Raw genomic sequence first — 18,595 nt, forward strand, 5'->3', positions numbered from 1 at the left:
ACATTATCTCACTGGAAATGAACTAAACTGCACTAGTCCTCTACATCTTGACATCAACCATAGCTGCTAGTGTTTGTGCAAAAACAAGGACGGAATCAGACGGAAATGACCCTGTGATGGAAACATCGAATTACATTAAAATTGTATCTTTGATAAATGAACACAGTTCTTTTTTGGGGCTGACATATTAGATCGATTAAATGTGGCCCGTGAGGGATTTTGTAAGCTTTTTGGGGGGATAATGATAATGGACCGATACATTTTCAAATAACTCCCCTTTTTCTGGCCCACAAATTAATTTTTACAAACAAATCGGTCGCCAAAAAATCAGTGCGGCCATCCATTGAATTTTGAAATCCCCGATGTGGCCTTAGAGTCAAAAAGTTTACTCACCCGTGTATTAGATCTACATTTTGTTGTGTTTTTTCAACAGGGTATAACTTCACTAGCTCAAGTGTTTCAACGGCCGAGAAAAAGACTCTGACGTATCACCGCATCGTGGAGGCTTTCCGGTTTGCTTATGCCAAGAGGAGCAAACTAGGGGATCCACGATATCTCAATATCACTGATGTGAGAACCCTGATACACAGCTTTCAAATACAAAGTTTCACTCACAAATATATATACACAGTGCATTCGGAAAGTATTCAGACCTCTTGACTTTTCCACATTTTGTTACCTAACAGCCTAATTCTAAAATTAATTAAATTGTCGTCGTCCCCTCAATCTACACACATATTACCCCATAATGACAAAGCAAAAACAGGTTTTTAGAATGTTTTGTAAATGTATTAAAAATAAATATATTACAAATATAAAACTGGACTATCACATTTACATAAGTATTCAGACCCTTAACGCAGTACTTTGTTGAAGCACCTTTGGCAGTGATTACAGACTTGAGTCTTCTTGGGTATGACGCTACAAACTTGGCACACCTGTTTTGGGGAGTTTCTCCCATTCTTCTCTGCAGATCCTCTCAAGCTCTGTCAGGTTGGATGGGGAGCATTGCTGTACAGCTATTTCCAGGTCTCTCCAGAGATGTTTGATTGGGTTCAAGTCCGATCTCTGGCTGAGCCACTCAAGGACATTCAGAGACTAGTCCCGAAGCCACTCTTGCATTGTCTTGGCTGTGTGCTTAGGGTCGATGTCCTGTTGGAAGGTGAACCTTCACCCCAGTCTGAGGTCCTGAGTGTTCTAGAGCAGGTTTTTATCAAGGATCTCTCTGTACTTTACTCCATTAATCTTTCCCTCAGTCCTGACTAGTCTCCCAGTCCCTGCCTCTGAAAAACATCCCCACAGCATGATGCTGCCGCCACCATGGTACAACGTAGGGATGGTGCCACACTTTCTCCAGACTTGACATTTGGCATTTAGGCCAAAGAGTTCAATCTTGGTTTCACCAGACCAGAGAATCTTGTTTCTCATGGTCTCAGAGTCCTTTTAGGTGCCTTTTGGCAAACTCCAAGCAGGGTGTCATGCGCCTTTTATTGAGGAGTGGCTTCCATCTGGCCACTCTACAGTAAAGGCCTGATTGGTGGAGTGCTGCAGAGATGGTTGTCCTTCTGGAAGGTTCTCCCATCTCCACAGAGGAACTCTGGAGCTCTGTCAGAGTGACCATCGGGTTCTTGGTCACTTCTACGATCAAGGGCCTTCTCCGCCGATTGGTCAGTTTGGCCGGGCGGCCAGTTCTAGGAAGAGTCTTGGTGGTTCCAAACTTCTTCAATTTAAGAATGATGGAGGCCACTGTGTTCTTGGGGACCTTCAATGCTGCAGAAATGTTTTGGTATCCTTCCCCAGATCTGTGCCTTGACATAATCCTGTCTCGGAGCTCCACGTACAATTCCTTTGACCTCATGGCTTGGTTTTTGCTGTGACTGTCAACTGTGGGACCTTACATAGACAGGTGTGTGCCTTTCCAAATCATGTCCAATCAATTGAATTTACCAAAGGTGGACTCCAATCAAGTTGTAGAAACATCTCAAGGATGATCAATGGAAACAGGATGCACCTGATCTCAATTTTGAGTCTCATAGCAAAGGGTCTGAATACTTACTGTATGTAAATTTACATTTTTATATATTTGCAAACATTTCTTAAAATCTGTTATCGCTTTGTCATTATGGGGTGTTGTGTGTAGATTGATGAGGATTTTCTTTTTTAATAAGGCTGTAATGTAACAAAATGTGGAAAAAGGGAAGGGGTCTGAATACTTTCCGAATGCACTGTATTTGACTTTAAAATAAAAATGGTTTGTAGTTGTTTACTGAACATGCTCTATAATCACATGCTGTTGACTGCTGTTCAACATTGCCAGGAGAAACTAATTGAATTCCTATTTGATGATTTTATCTTCTCTCCAGCTCATCCACAACATGACCTCAGACTACTTTGCTGACGGGATCAGGAGCAAGATCACAGATGACACCACTCAACCAGACAGCTACTACGAGCCAGATTATTTTGTCAAAGACAATCATGGGACAGCACACCTGTCCGTCATAGCTGAGGATGGAAGTGCTGTGGCTGCCACCAGCACAATCAATAATTAGTAAGAGTCCTACAAGGCAAGACCTCCTCTGAGACAATAGGACTGATGAATACATAATGCTACAGGGTAGATTATAGATATCCAGAGACAGATCCTTAATATAGTATACATGTGCACTCTAAACAAACTTTGTTGCCGATGGTCTTACTAAGAATCTTCTATTTGCATTTAACCCAAAAATAACATGTATAGGTTACTTAACTCCTATAATTACTTAACTCTAACTACTTAACTATCATTCCTATCTTCAGTTTTGGCTCCAAAGTCATGTCCCAATCAACTGGCATCATTTTCAATGATGAGATGGATGACTTCAGCTCTCCGTACATCAACAACGGCTTTGGAATCCCTCCATCTCCTAACTTAATCCAGCCTGGTGAGAATAGGAACTGAAATCAATATCCTTATTTCTGGTAGGCTACTGAAAGTTCTCAATTTACACATGGCTCCAGCTTGATCCTTGGCTGGTTTGCTTTCTGAGAATACCTTTTGGTCTGAAGATTTGTCTCTCTCTCATTTTTAGGTAAAAGGCCTCTCTCTTCTATGTGCCCAACTATTATCTCCCCGACAAAGACAATAGAGTGAAAATGGTGGTGGGAGCCTCTGGTGGAACAAAGATCATCACAGCAACTGCCCTAGTAAGTTTTGATCCATACACATAAATGTCCTCTCTAAAACAGATATAGCCTATACTAACACATGATATCCATCTATCCTTACATAGTGATATTGTGATGAATCAGAGTACAAGAAGCTTCCTTTTCTCATTTACATAGGTGATTCTGAATACCTTGTTCTTTGACTACGACCTCAAAAAAGCTGTGACACTACCTCGAATTCACAATCAACTCAAACCAAATACGACTGTAGCGGAGGACGACTTTGAAAAGGTGGGTAATTCTGAACAATATTGCATCGTATATTGTTGAATTATAAAAATTGGTTTCAACTATGGACTTGAATCTCTGTGTGTGTGTGTTTATTTCTGTGTTTATGTATGTGTGTGTTTGTGTAAAAGAGTGTATTAGATGGCCTGGAAAAGAAGAACCATGTAAGAACCAGGCCCCTGTATAATGATTCAGTGGTTCAGGCGGTGGTGAGACAGGGCGAGCGGCTCTGTGCCGAGTCTGACCACAGGAAAGGGGGCTATCCAGCGGGCTACTGAGTCTTACCTCACCCCTTCCTTCCCAAACCTGGAGTGTACCTCCAAAAAGAGGCAGGGATAGAGCTAAGTATCTGGAAAGACACGCAAACAATGCCTCCTCAAGGTTACACAGCCACTCTCTTCAGCTGAGATTCATTTCAAGACATGGAAAATGACTTTACTCCACATCAATACCTCCTCCCTTCACACCAAATAATCGGCAGCATTTCTGCTTTTATTTCAGCATTATTCATTATTTATTTTTGTGTTTTGAAAAAGAAGTGAGGTTGCAACTCTGAAAGTGGCATTTTTTTTATCCTAGCTGTATCAAGAGATCATCATTATCGATTATCCTGAAGATGGAAGTTTATTAATGCAATGCAGTGGGGTAGCAGAAAGCTGGACTGCAACTTTCGATTCCTGCTGGATGTAAATACCAATGGGCTAGAACTTTATGGACGCCATGAATCTTCTGATATACATTATGAAATAGTTTGCCTAGGAAATTTTAGCCAACATTTTAATCAAATTACTCTGTGATGATGAGCGATCATTCTGTTTGACAGAAAAATAGCCATTTATCTGAGATTTAAGGAAAGCAATGTTTTAGGGGAGAATATGAACACCAATATGGAAGGTTGTCAAAGTAGTTTGTCTGTCCATTGAACAAATCAAATGTAGAGAAATGACTGTTTTATCTCTCCATCAAGGAAAAATGGTCTGTATGTTTTAACCTCAGGCCTTAACCTCAGGTCTTAACTGGTCAGGTTGCTATATCTGTTGGTGTTTTATGGGTTGGCTAAATCACCAACAGATCTGGCAACCAGGCTACAGGTCTACCATCTGCCTTATGAAGATGTTGGTCACAGGTAGCGACATTTTATCTTTCATGAGGAAGCATATTCTGATCTGTTAACTGAAAACTGTGATTTCTGTTTTTCTGATTTCATCTCAACTCTGACCGTTGCCCATGGGGGCCTATTGTTAACAAGGGCTCAAATATGGCTGCCATTTAACTATTCAAATGGTATTTTTATATTTTTTTGTGATGCAGAATGTTGAGAAAAACACATCAATTGTTAATGTTTAATATGGAGTAAGACCATAGCAGTACAGTGAATGTATAGTGTATTTTACATTTGCGTATATATATTTTTAAACATGCATTGTTCTCATGCCATGCTTGTTATTAAAATGTTTAAAATAAGATATATTTTACATTAGTCACCCTGTTCCCAATATTCTTAGAGGCTTATTTCTCTGCATCGATACCTGTAACCAAAGAACAGTTTACATACAGTAAATATATACAATTTCATTTAAAAGTTAATATTTGAAACATGTATTATATTGCATAATACATGTTTCAAATATTAACTTTTAAATTCAATTGTATGTATTTACTGTATGTAAACTGTAACCGCATGGGATACCCACACAGGATTAATAACAGCTACATGATGTCTAAACAACTGACTGAAGTACAATTTTACACCTACAACCTAAAAATTGGGCTCGACTTCCTTCAATAGTCTGAAGAACATAATACACAGCAGCTTCCTTCTGACAAATATTAGCAAGATGTGGAATTTGGCTCCAGCTTCGGCTTTTACAAAAGCCTCCAAATGGATTATTCACTGAAGCAATTGCTTCCATGGACCAGTGATGCATAGGAGGCTACATAGCCGACTCAGGCTAAATACTTCCTCTCTATCAAAGTGTGCTCTTCTCCTTTATTAAGACACTTTATGTTGATGTTTCCTTTATTTTGGCAGTTACCTGTAGCTGCTGAGTAAGTGCACAGAGAAGTGACTGCCAACTAAAGTCCATCTATGGTAGTATCCTGTTGTCTAGGCTACAACCCGGTTGGCCCTATTGAATGTGGCCTGAGACACTATCTGCATACTCTCTACTCTCTGCTTCCCTGTATGAGCAAGAAGATCCATATTCATTCAGACAGCACTCAGCCTGTGGGCAGATGGGAAATGATGGCTAATGAAGCTGTATATTACATACAAAAATAGCAAAGCAAGGGTATTTCAATCCTTTGATACAGCTCATCTAACTGTGCTAATAGAACATAACCCATTCCCCCGACTAATGTGATACTCTTGACAGAACAGGCCTGAACAGAGTATAGTGTCAGTGTTGATGCACAGTGCTCACATACAGGGCAGGCCACTGGTTCAGAGGACATTAAGCATCACTAGGCACATGCCCCATCTAGTGTTGTCTGATGAAAAGACATCCCACGGCTGCAGCTCACCCTCTCCATCTCGCTCTAGATATATAAACACACGCACACAAGAGCAGAGTGAATGATGCAGTGTGAGTCTGTGTGTATTTACACAGACAGTCTCTGTCCCGTCTCCTGTCCCATGGAGGCCCATTATCTACTGTATTTGTTTATAGAGCGAAGTGACATGTAGCGTATTTCAGACCCCACACACGGTCTTGGAGTACTTCTTGTGCAAACATACCAATAAACATCTGGAACAAACCTACATGGTAAAGTTAAGACTGATAGGGCAATGGAACATACTTTCTTTTTGTCTAATGTAAGCCGTTGACGTCAACCAGAAAGGCTCAAGTAATGATGACAATGCTTTTTTCATGTAAGAGGGACATGCAGAACATTCTCAAAAACCAGCCCACTCAAATTTAAATATTACATTGGCTTTCAACTAAATTGGTTCTGCTTTGTACCTCAAATGCTTAGACCCAGAATGTAATATTTGAAGGCTCAGGGCTATATCACCGTGTCAGTGCTTTGTTTCAGTAATAAAACTTCAGTGTTTTCATACCAATGTTAGGTCATGTTTTAAATGCTATTAGGCTAAGCTACTATACAAACCAAAGGGCAATTCAGGATATTGAAAATATCCAAATATTTCATAAGACCTGATCTTGGATCAATGCCATTATGAAGAGAATGTAAATATAATAGCGCTCATGACTGGTACTGACTGAGTATGCTGAATAACTTAACCCAATAAAAACATTATCACTCTCACAGGTCGCATAAATCTACACCAGACTAACAAAAACAATGTGCACAGATTGTCATGTTATGGCACACACACAAAGATATCATTTCAAATCATCTCAGGACTATTACATTGATGTGCGCATATCTCTGGGAAATCTTTTCCTTCGCTAAAATGATGAATTCCATTGGCATGCTTCCAGTTGAAGAAAAATCACAATGCTCTCTCTAAAACATACTCATCTTCTGCCCGGCTCTGATTTGATATTACTCTCACTCATCATATCGTGGTAACTCCGACAGCTGAGAAACATTAAACCATTTCTCATTCTCTAAGCGTAGATGAGAATGCGGATCCTCTATGCTAGATATCTCTGGATATTTATATTTGACCTATGATGGGATCCCACCACTGGGACTTTGAAGAACATGATGATAAATGACAAAATACAAGTACATATCATAGAGAATGATAGTGGCCAAAGGGCAAAATTAGCATGGGCAGTGTCATTGAAGACTTCCACCATTTTAATGTGTCAACTGGGTGGGACTTCCAAATTCATTGGCTGATCCCTCCTGTTGGAGTCATGTCCAACCTGGTCATCAGGAGGGATTAGCCAATCGTGAAGAAAATGTACTACTTAAAAATGAAGAGATCCTCAATGGAGCTGCCCATACCGTCACAGATGCTATAATTGCAGATGCAAAGACAAGTCCTCTATCTCTATAGCCCAGATCTATTCTAATGACATCCTACAACAGAGGCTATGACTAGCTCTAAAGAATCAGATCTCTCTGGTCCTGAATAAAGGATAAACTGTTGTATAACGGTATGTATGCTGAAATTCAAATACTATGTGGGTGCTACTCAAAGAGGTGGTGTGGCGGCATCTAGGTTTCCATATCGAGGCCTCTGGATCCTGCACATTTCTGAGGGAAACACCTACGTTTGTTGGAACTGTTTTTACTGCAAATAAATGTTAAAATTGTGGGGAGGCCCAACCAGGCTGCACTCTTTTGCCAACAGCTGTGCTTGACATCAAGTGGTAGTCAGACAAACATTTTCAGGTGGAACAAATTAGAAATGTTCTTGTTCTCTGTTTTGCCCAAAAAAGCACAACAAACATGACAAAAGATTAGAGACTTAAAGTCTGATCTTTATATTGTAGATAGATGATACAAGTTTGCAATGTAAATTGGGAGTGCCCTAAACCAGTTGTTTCTCTACTCTTTAACACACAAGCAATGTTGCAATTTGAACCAAAAGATAGGATAGAATGCGAAGTCCATGACAATGACAGAGTACACCAGTATATGTTCCGGTCTGTGTCGGAGAAGGCAGGGTGGTGATGACCGTTCAGAGTCGCATGGCGACAGCTGCCCCCGGCGCCTGCAGCTCCTGGTCCAGGAGGCGGAACAGCATGGCACATTTGTTGCGCTGGGGGGTTTGTCCCAGGGTGTGGTGCAGCCGGGCCTGCAGGTAGTGGACGTCACGGAGACGATCCTTACAGTCCAGCATGGAGAAGTAGGCTGCAGCCTCTCCCAGCGATTGCACAGCCAGGCCTAAAGCTGGAGGGAGACAACAAGGAGGAAGACTGAAAGACTCCTGTCTATGTACTTACATGACAAAGTAATTGTATCCACAAACATGTACATTTGAGGTAGTGAGTGATATTAAGTTTGTGTTGGGGATGTGTGCTACCTGCATGCCTCTGGCCATTGGACCGGGTCCCAGCCATGGCCATCTGACAGCGGGCTGCTAGCAGCAGAGCTCTGCCCTTATCCATGACCGCTCCGTGTGCCAGGATGGGCTCCATCGCCTCATGAAGGACACCCAGAGCCTGCTCCGGCACTCCCAGCATCAACTGGACAGGGGGAAGGAGAAGAAAAAACTATTGGAGTTTTGAAATATAACCCAGTATGAATTTCCTTGTTTTGCCTAAATGTGGGAGTTTACTTTGCATACAATATGCAGTTCTGTCTAAGTTAAGGGGTTTGAAGATGTGTGTGTTAGTATGTGTAGGGGTTTTAGAGAGTATACGGTGGTGTGTTTGCCATAACAGGGTTACATATTGCATGTGCGCGTCTGTTGTGCTGACCTGAGTGAAAGCCAGGTGAAGGATGGTCTCGGAGGACATGGCCTGTAGGTGGTGCTGTCTGGCCAGGGCCAGGGCCTGTAGCAGGAGAGGAAGGGCTGTGGCAAAACCTGACGACTCCCAATGCAACTCAGCTGTGACCAGCATCACCCTGCACAAGGCATACCAATATGTCTAAAACACATATCTGATAAACAACCCTTAACCCAAAAATATGGAGTCTGTTTCATTTAGAGCCTACCGGATGATCATCTCTGTGTACTTGATCTTCTCGCAGTACAGCTGCAGCCTCTGCAGGATACTGTATGCTTCAGTGGTCCGGTTCAAGGCCTTCAGCACTTGAGCTTTCCTGTTAACACGACAGATATACACATGGGTCGTTCCACGAAAAGAGTGCGGTTTGCGTCCCTTTAATATTTGAAGTAGAAATTGTGCACCAATATTGCATTTTAAAAGCCTGTTGTATGAAATGAAGTGCCTTTAAGATAGACCACCTTCAATAAATCTGTCCCTTCATCAACACCGTGTCACTTCTAGGAAGATTTCAACCCACATGCACCCAAAATGTATCCTAGTTTCCCCATCATTGTAAAACCCTGGTTATTTTGTTACTTTGAAAAAGTTATTTCTGATGATGATTATTTATTTAATGTGATTAGTGATTCATTTATGTCTGTCACTCATTTTAAGGTCAATCCTGTTACATTAATTGAACTCAAATTTTAATCTGGTGAAACTACTCCATTTTAAAATATTTGGTTTCAAAAGAAAAATGTAACATTAATAGTTAAATCATAGTGTAAAAAAGCAGGTGATCTGGTTCTACTCTTTTTGGCAGTTTTCTGGTGTTCTGTGGTGGAAAACTGAGCGTGTCGAGAATAACATGTTAACCATGTTACCCATAGATAGACAGGCTTGAAACGTTTTAACAATGTAACATTTTTTTGTGAAGCTTGCATTCAGTTGCCCCTCCCTGAGGTACACAACAAGCTTTCATTCCCCCTGTCACGAGAGGATTTATGGCTGATTTAATATGAAATCATCAACCCTGTTAGAGTCAACCCTGTTCCTTTATCTGCTACTTAGTAGAGTCTTATTTCTATCTCTTGAGATGGGAAAACTTGTTTTTCATCAAGTTGAACATGTGCTCTTTATGACAATGTTCAAATTAGGTGAAATCAAAACGTTTTTGGGGACCAAGTTACACTTCTCAAAAGCCACTGAATTAGTGGAACGCCCTACATACAGATAGCTACAGCACTGGAAGACAGTGTAAAGGTGTTCTATGTTCTGAGTCATGACCCTTCCTTACCTATTCTCACAACATCCACAGAAGGTGGCGCCTCTCCCCGTTCAGGCGGCGCTCGGCGGTCGTCGTCGCCGGCCTACTAGCTGCCACCCATCTCCTTTTCTGTTTCTTTTGGTGATGTCTTTTTAGGTTAATACCTGTTTTGTGTTAATTCCTTAGTGGGGTATTTAGTCTGTCTGTTTTTGGTTTGGGGTTGTGCGGGATTATTTTGTGTCGTCTTTCTTAGGTTGGGGAATTTGGTTTTCATCTGCCGTTCTATTTAGGCATTAGGGTTTGCTGGGCTGCGTCCCGACTCATGTTTGGGTTCTATCCTGTCTTTGGATTTTGTACCCTGCCTTGTTTGACAGCACTGTTTGGACTTTGTGCATTAAACGTGTGTTGGTCTCCTGCGCCTGACTTCACCCCTCCTGCAAGTTAGAGTCGGTCTGACACCTATAAAGACCCTCAGTTTTGTTCAAGGCAGCAATGGCTGTGACATGGGGCTCCGCCATGTGGTATTTCCCATCATTCATAGCTCTAACTTTGGTTAACTTTGGTAAATTACTGGTAGCTTTGCAACCCTATGTAGCACCAATCATTATAAAGCCAAACCATTTGCATGGCAAATGTGGAAGACTTTCCTCATTAGTGATTGTATTGGAACAGCATATCATTCTATTCATGATGATACTTATTCTATCGACATCTTGATTTCTGGAAGTTTGATTCCAAGCTAAGCAGACAATACACCTTGAGATAAGGGTTTTGGAGATCTTACCTTCTTGGGACACTGCATCTCACGAGCCAGGCTTAGCAGCAGCTCATGGGAGATGGGATCCACCAGGTTGAGAAAAGCAGCGTTCTTATATAAGATGTCATTTAGGGACGTTCCTTCCAAGCCCAGATCCTGCCAAATCAGACAAGAAGAGACAGTATTACTCAAAGTGCCTTAAGGCCACATTTTTCACTCTTCCTATTTTATGAAAACAAGGAATTGTGTAACAAGAGCAGCATTATCACAGACACACCTGATTGATGATATATTATGAAATGATGATGAAATCGACAAATCTGCTTTAAGTGCAGGACTAGCTGGATATATACGGTATAAAGAGGATGTAGAGAAGTTCCAGCAACAATAATGTAATGCTACTGTAGATGAGACACATAGAAAACTGTATTTAATTTTTTTTTTTTATTAATTTAAGGGGTGAAGGCTTTCATCTGAAAAGAGCTATACCTGAATACTGTAATGTGCTTAATGTGCCTTGCACCAGGCAGAAGCATTACTTTTAGGATATTCACCAACACCTCTGTAATTTAAAGTTTCAGAGAGCTTTAGCATGCCACAGCATTGCACAGTCTGCATCTCTAACTTTAGTACTATGGTGTCCTTCTGATGAATCCTGCAGTATATGAGAGTTCAATAAACATTATATGATGGATGAGCATTTGGTTCTTCTTTTGATGTTTAATGTAGCATTTTGTTTAGGTCTGCCATTGCGCAATACATTCTAAACATTAGACTAAAAACAACTACTCTATGAATGGCGCAGACACATTTGTGAGGGCAGACAGACACAAAAGAGTTGATGTTTTTAAGGTGAGAATGATGTCTGTAACAAACTACAGATCAGAGCCAACGGAAAGAAATTATTTGCATACACCTTTTAAGCCGCAAATGAAGAAGTAAGTAAGGAGAGTAGATAGAGAACTGAAAATGAAAGATTTTCACAGGCCGCATAGAATAGCTGTTCCTGAGTCCTCTACAAAGGACTTATTAGGCTGTGTATGTGAGGGGTAGAGATTGGACGTGCGCATATAGAGAGCTGAGAAACGAAATACATGTAGGATGGGAACACACACACACACACACACACACACACACACACACACACACACACACACACACACACACACACACACACACACACACACACACACACACACACACACACACACACACACACACACACACACACACAGAGAGAGAGAAAGAGAGACACACACACACACACAGAGAGAGAAAGAGAGACACGCACAACAAAAAGTATTGATTGCAAATGGACAGTTTGGGTGGGAGGCTAGCAGCCACCTCTTACTGACTTCCCTTTTAACAAGAGGCAGACATTGAAACAGGATCAATACAGATGTAACCGCACTACGTCTGAAGCAACGAGGAGTCCTTTTTAATGGGATATTGTGAAGAATAGACTTTACTACCTTACTGCAGACGCAACATTTTGAACTCAGTTGCCTATACAGGTACATTTTCATTCTTCAGTTGTTACAGTAACTCTAACCTAACCATAGCATGTCTACTAACTATACAGTGGATGATGGATCAGCTCTTTTAATTGAGTTACAAACCAAAATATAATTGAGACACGTGCCGATTTGCAATAGCATGAATGCTGATAACGTGAGTCTTATTCAATTAAACCAGAGCTAATTTAAAAGAGGGTCCCCTGTGATGTGGCTGTCATGCAGCTTTGGCACTCTGGGTTATCTCCTTGCCTTGATTAAAGAGATTCTACAATCTCCTCTGTCAAGTCTTCAGCGTAATTAACTACAGATTGGACAACCTCTGAAAGAGAGAGGAGCTTACGATTGAGCTAACAAACAGGACTATCAGATGTACTGTTATAGCGCATTAATAGTCATGTAATCATACTGCTGCTATTCTTATAGAAATGACTCATTTTCAGCTGATAACATGCTTTGAAATCCTGATCCGTCCCTAGAAACATGATGCATAGATAGTGAATAAATAGAGCCAAATCCAAACTTGACAGAATGGATTATGCTTGGGAATTTTCAAGACATCTTGCATTCCTGTGTCTTAGCGTGATACTAACCATGACTAATGTTGTGTAGCAATCAGGGAACTACTTGTAGTTCAACTAGTAATTGAACTACATTTTGCAGCAGCTTGGTGGTACTGGAACTAACTTCAAATGAAATCAAAGTTGATTTGTCATGTGCGCCGAATACAACAGGTGTAGACTTTACAGTGAAATGCTTACTTACAGGCTCTAACCATTAGTGCAAATGGCGGGTGGTGGGTGGTGGGACAAAATGCAGATAGCCCGGTCAGCCAATGTGCGGGAGCACTGGTTGGTCGGCCCAATTGAGGTAGTATGTACATGAATGTATAGTTAAAGTGACTATGCATATATGATAAACAGAGAGTAGCAGCAGCGTAAAAAGAGGGGTTGGGGGGGGGGGGCACACAATGCAAATAGTCTGGGTAGCCATTTGATTACCTGTTCAGGAGTCTTATGGCTTGGGGGTAAAAACTGTTAAGAAGCCTTTTTGTCCTAGACTTGGCACTCCGGTACCGCTTGACATGCGGTAGTAGAGAGAACAGTCTATGACTGGGGTGGCTGGGGTCTTCGACAATTTTTAGGTCCTTCCTCTGACACCGCCTGGTGTAGAGGTCCTGGATGGCAGGCAGCTTAGCCTCAGTGATGTACTGGGCCGTACGCACTACCCTCTGTAGTGCCTTGCGGTCAGAGGCAGAGCAATTTCCGTACCAGGCAGTCATGCAACCAGTCAGGATGCTCTCGATGTTGCAGCTGTAGAACGTTTTGAGGAACAAAGGGCCATTGACAAATCTTTTTAGTTTCCTGAGGGGGAACAGGCTTTGTCGTGCCCTCTTCACGACTGTCTTGGTGTGTTTGGACCATTCTAGTTTGTTGTTGATGTGGACACCAAGGAACTTGAAGCTCTCGACCTGCTCCACTACAGCCCCGTCGATGAGAATGGTGGAGTGCTCTGACCTCCTCCCTATAGTCTGTCTCGTCATTGTCGGTGATCAGACCTACCACTGTTGTGTCGTCTGCAAACTTAATGATGGTGTTGGAGTCGTGCCTGGTCATGCACCTGGCCATGCAGTCGCGGGTGATACAGGGAGTACAGGAGGGGACTGAGCACACAACCCCGAGGGGGCTCCAGTGTTGAGGATCAGAGTGGAAGATGTGTTGTCACCTACCCTCACCACCTGGGGGCGGCCCATCAGGAAATCCAGGATCCAGTTGCAGAGGGAGGTGTTTAGTCCCAGGATCCTTAGCTTAGTGATGAGCTTTGAGGGTACTATGGTGTTGAATGCTGAGCTGTAGTCAATGAATAGCATTCTCACATAAGTGTTTATTTTGTCCAGGTGGGAAAGAGCAGTGTGGAGTACAATAGAGATTGCATCATCTGTGGATCTGTTTGGGCGGTATGCAAATTGGAGTGGGTCTAGGGTTTCTGGGATAATGGGATAATGGTGTTGATGTGAGACATTACCAACCTTTCAAAGCACTTCATGGCTACGGGCATGAGTGCTACGGGTATGTAGTCATTTAGGCAGGTTGCCTTTGTATTCTTGGGCACAGGGACTATGGTGGTCTGCTTGAAACATGTTGGTATTACAGACTCAATTAGGGACATGTTGAAAATGTCAGTGAAGACACGTGTCAGTTGGTCAGCACATGCCCGGAGCACAAGTCCTGGTAATCCATCTGGCCCCGCAGCCTTGTGTATGTTGACCTGTTTAAAGGTCTTACTCACGTCGGCTACGGACAGCGTGATCACACAGTCATCCAGAACAGCTGATGCTCTCATGCATGCCTCAGTGTTGCTTGCCTCGATGCAAGCATAGAAGTGATTTAGCTCGTCTGCTAGGCTCGTGTCACTGGGCAGCTCGCGGCTGTGCTTCCCTTTGTAGTCTGTAATACTTTGCAAGCCCTGCCACATAAGACGAGCGTCGCAGCCGGTGTAGTATGATTCAATCTTAGCCCTGTATTGACGCTTTGCCTGTTTGATGGATCGTCGCTGGGCATAGCAGGATTTCTTGTAAGCTTCCGGGTTAGAGTCCTGCACCTTGAAAGTGGAAGCTCTACCCTTTAGCTCAGTGCGAATGTTGCCTGTAATCCATGGCTTCTGGTTGGGGTATGTACGTACAGTCATGGTGGGGACGACGTCCTCGATGCACTTATTGATAATGCCAGTGACTGATGTGGTGTACTCCTCAATGCCACCGGAAGAATCCCGGAACATGTTCCAGTCTGTGATAGCAAAACAGTCCTGTAGTTTAGCATCTGCTTCATCTGACCAATTTTTTATAGACCGAGTCACTGGTGCTTCCTGCTTGAATTTTTGCTTGTAAGCAGGAATCAGGAGGATAGAGTTGTGGTCGGATTTACCAAATGGAGGGCGAGGGAGAGCTTTGTACGCGTCTCTGTGTGTGGAGTACAGGTGATCTAGAATTGTTTTCCCTCTGGTTGCACATTTAACATGTTGATAGAAATTTGGTAGAACTGATTTAAGTTTCCCTGCATTAAAGTCTCTGGCCACTAGGAGCGCCGCCTCTGGGTGAGTGGTTTCCTGTTTGCTTATTTCCTAATACAGGTGACTGTGTGTGGTCTTAGTGCCAGCATCTGTCTGTGGTGGTTAATAAAGTAGTCAGCTTCTTGATATGCCACACCTGTCAGGTGGATGGATTATCTCGGCAAAGGAGAAATGCTCACTAACAGGGATGTAAACAAATTTGCGGTCAATTTTCTTTAGAAATGAGCTTTTTGTGCATGTGGAATATTTCTGGGATCTGTTATTTCAGCTCATGAAACATGGGGAAACACTTTACATGTTTTGTTTATATTTTTGTTCAGTATAGACATTTTTGCACATTGATTGAAACTGAAATACAGAAATATTTAATTTACATAAGTATTCACACACCTAGGGCTGTGGCGGTCATGAAATATTTCAACCTGAGATTGTCAAGCAAATAAACCAAATCAAATCAAATCAAATTTCAAATCCAATTTGATTGGTCACATACACATGGTTAGCAGATGTTAATGCGAGTGTAGCGAAATGCTTGTGCTTCTAGTTCCGACCATGCAGTAATATCTAACAAGTAATCTAACAATTTCACAACAACTACCTTTTACACACAAGTGTAAAGGAATGAACAAGAATATGTACATATAAATATATATATGAGCGATGGCCGAACTGCATAGGCAAGATGCAGTAGATGGTATAGAGCACAGTATATACATATGAGATGAGTAATGTAGGGTATGTAAACATTATATAAAGTGGCATTGTTTAAAGTGACTGGTGATACATTTATTACATACATGTCACGTCCTGACCAGCAGAGGGAGCAATTGTATTAGTTTTGGTCAGGATGTGGCAGAGTTTTTTGTGTTATGTGTAGATTGGTTGTTGGACTCTCAATTGGAGGCAGGTGGTTCTAGTTGCCTCTGATTGGGAGTCCTATAAACAGGTGTGTGTTTTTCTTTGGGGTTGTGGGTAGTTGTTTTTGCACTGCGTTTTGTGTGCCTGCAAAACTGTTCCTGTCGTGTTTTTTGTTTTTTTCCTGTGGATGCTTTACTTGTGTTTATTAAAAATATGAGTATCCACATTCCCGCTGCGCCTTGGTCCATTCCTGACGACAGACCTTACAATACAATTTTGAATTATTAAAGTGGCTAGAGATTTGAGTCAGTATGTTGGCAGCAGCCACTCAATGTTAGTGATGGCTGTTTAACAGTCTGATGGCCTTGAGATAGAAGCTCTCTCGGTCCAAGCTTTTATGCACCTGTACTGACCTCACCTTCTGGATGATAGCGGGGTGAACAGCCAGTGGCTCGGGTGGTTGTTGTCCTTGATGATCTTTTTGGCCTTCCTGTGACATCGGGTGGTGTAGGTGTTCTGGAGGGCAGGTAGTTTGACCCCCGGTGATGCGTTGTGCAGACCTCACTACCCTGTGGAGAGCCTTACGGTTGTGGGCGGAGCAGTTGCCGTACCAGGCGGTGATACAGCCCGACAGGATGCTCTTGATTGTGCATCTGTAAAAGTTTGTGAGTGTTTTTGGTGACAAGCCACATTTCTTCAGCCTCCTGAGGTTGAAGAGGCAGTGTTGCGCATTCTTCACCACGATGTCTGTGTGGGTGGACTATTTCAGTTTATCCGTGATGTGTACGCTGAGGAACTTAAAACTTTCCACCTTCTCCACTACTGTCCTGTCGATGTGGATAGGGGGGTGCTCCCTCTGCTGTTTCCTGAAGTCCACGATCATCTTTGTTTTGTTGACGTTGAGTGAGAGGTTATTTTCCTGACACCACACTCTGAGGGCCCTCACCTCCTCCCTGTAGGCCGTCTCGTCGTTGTTGGTAATCAAATCCTACCACTGTAGTGTCGTCTGCAAACCTGATGATTGAGTTGGAGGCATAAATGGCCACGCAGTCATGGGTGAACAGGGAGTACAGGAGAGGGCTGAGAAAGCACCCTTGTGGGGCCCCAGTGTTGAGGATCAGCAGGGTGGAGATGTTGTTTCCTACCCTCACCACCTGGGGGCGGCCCGTCAGAAAGTCCAGGACCCAGTTGCACAGGGCGGGGTCGAGACCCAGGGTCTCGAGCTTGATGACGAGTTTGGAGGGTACTATGATGTTAAATGCTGAGCTGATGAACAGCATTCTTACATACGTATTCCTCTTGTCCAGATGGGTTAGGACAGTGTGCAGTGTGACTGCGATTTCGTCGTCTGTGGACCTATTGGGGCGGTAAGCAAATTGGAGTGGGTCTAGGGTGTCAGGCAGGGTGGAGGTGATATGATCCTTGACTAGCCTCTCAAAGCACTTCATGATGACGGAAGTGAGTGCTACGGGGCGATAGTCGTTTACCTCAGTTACCTTAGCTTTCTTGGGAACAGGAACAATGGTGGCCATCTTGAAGCATGTGGGAACAGCAGACTGGGATAGGGATTGATTGAATATGTCCGTAAACACACCAGCCAGCTGGTCTGCGCATGCTCTGAGGACGCGTCTAGGGATACCGTCTGGGGGTTAAAACAGCCTTGCGAGGGTTAACGCGTTTAAATGTTTCACTCACGTTGGCTGCGGTGAAGGAGAGCCCGCAGGTTTTGGTAGCGGGCCGTGTCGGTGGCACTGTATTGTCCTCAAAGCAAGCAAAGAAGTTGTTTAGTTTGTCTGGGAGCAAGACATCGGGGTCCGCGACGGGGCTGGTTTTCTTTTAGTAGTCCGTGATTGACTGTAGACCCTGCCACATACCTCTCGTGTCTGAGCCATTGAATTGCGTCTCTGCTTTGTCTCTAGCTTGTTTGATTGCCCTGCGGAGGGAATAGCTACACTGCTTGTATTCGGTCATGTTTCCGGTCACCTTGCCCTGATTAAAAGCAGTGGTTCGCGCTTTCAGTTTTGCGTGAATGCTGACATCAATCCACGGTTTCTGGTTGGGGAAGGTTTTAATTGTCGCCGTGGGTACAACATCACCGATGCACTTGCTAATAAACTCGCTAGCCGAATCAGCGTATACATCAATGTTGTTGTTCGATGCTATCCGGAACATATCCCAGTCCACGTGATCGAAGCAATCTTGAAGCGTGGAATCAGATTGGTCGGACCAGTGTTGAACAGACCTGAGCACGGGCATTTCCTGTTTTAGTTTCTGTCTATAGGCTGGGAGCAACAAAATGGAGTCATGGTCAGATTTCCCAAAAGGAGGGCTTAATTTT

The 18,595-nt window shown here is 42.9% G+C and overlaps 3 protein-coding genes across 4 annotated transcripts in view; 2 read left to right on the forward strand and 1 right to left on the reverse strand.

The window, feature by feature from the left end:
• Positions 1-4,902, forward strand: part of LOC106579829 (glutathione hydrolase 1 proenzyme) — a 30,098-nt gene extending 25,196 nt beyond the window's left edge. Inside the window, 7 exon segments of the mRNA XM_045703065.1 lie at positions 434-570; positions 2,364-2,551; positions 2,803-2,927; positions 3,075-3,109; positions 3,112-3,189; positions 3,328-3,441; positions 3,570-4,902. Coding sequence (XP_045559021.1) covers positions 434-570; positions 2,364-2,551; positions 2,803-2,927; positions 3,075-3,109; positions 3,112-3,189; positions 3,328-3,441; positions 3,570-3,716 — 824 coding nt within the window. The 3' untranslated portion in view covers positions 3,717-4,902.
• A 2,910-nt stretch (positions 4,903-7,812) lies between these two features.
• anapc5 (anaphase promoting complex subunit 5) overlaps positions 7,813-18,595 on the reverse strand; it is an 87,155-nt gene continuing 76,372 nt past the window's right edge. The window contains 1 exon segment of the mRNA NM_001165333.1: positions 7,813-8,250. Coding sequence (NP_001158805.1) covers positions 8,039-8,250 — 212 coding nt within the window. The 3' untranslated portion in view covers positions 7,813-8,038.
• LOC123729141 (glutathione hydrolase 1 proenzyme) overlaps positions 12,050-18,595 on the forward strand; it is a 33,291-nt gene continuing 26,745 nt past the window's right edge. For both annotated transcript variants that reach the window (XM_045703066.1, XM_045703067.1), the window contains exon 1: positions 12,050-12,330. The gene's annotated coding sequence lies outside the window, so the exon portion shown is untranslated. The remainder of the gene's footprint in view (positions 12,331-18,595) is intronic.

The sequence above is a fragment of the Salmo salar genome, chromosome ssa20 (genome assembly GCF_905237065.1).
Source record: "Salmo salar chromosome ssa20, Ssal_v3.1, whole genome shotgun sequence".
NCBI classification, from domain to species: Eukaryota; Metazoa; Chordata; class Actinopteri; order Salmoniformes; family Salmonidae; genus Salmo; species Salmo salar.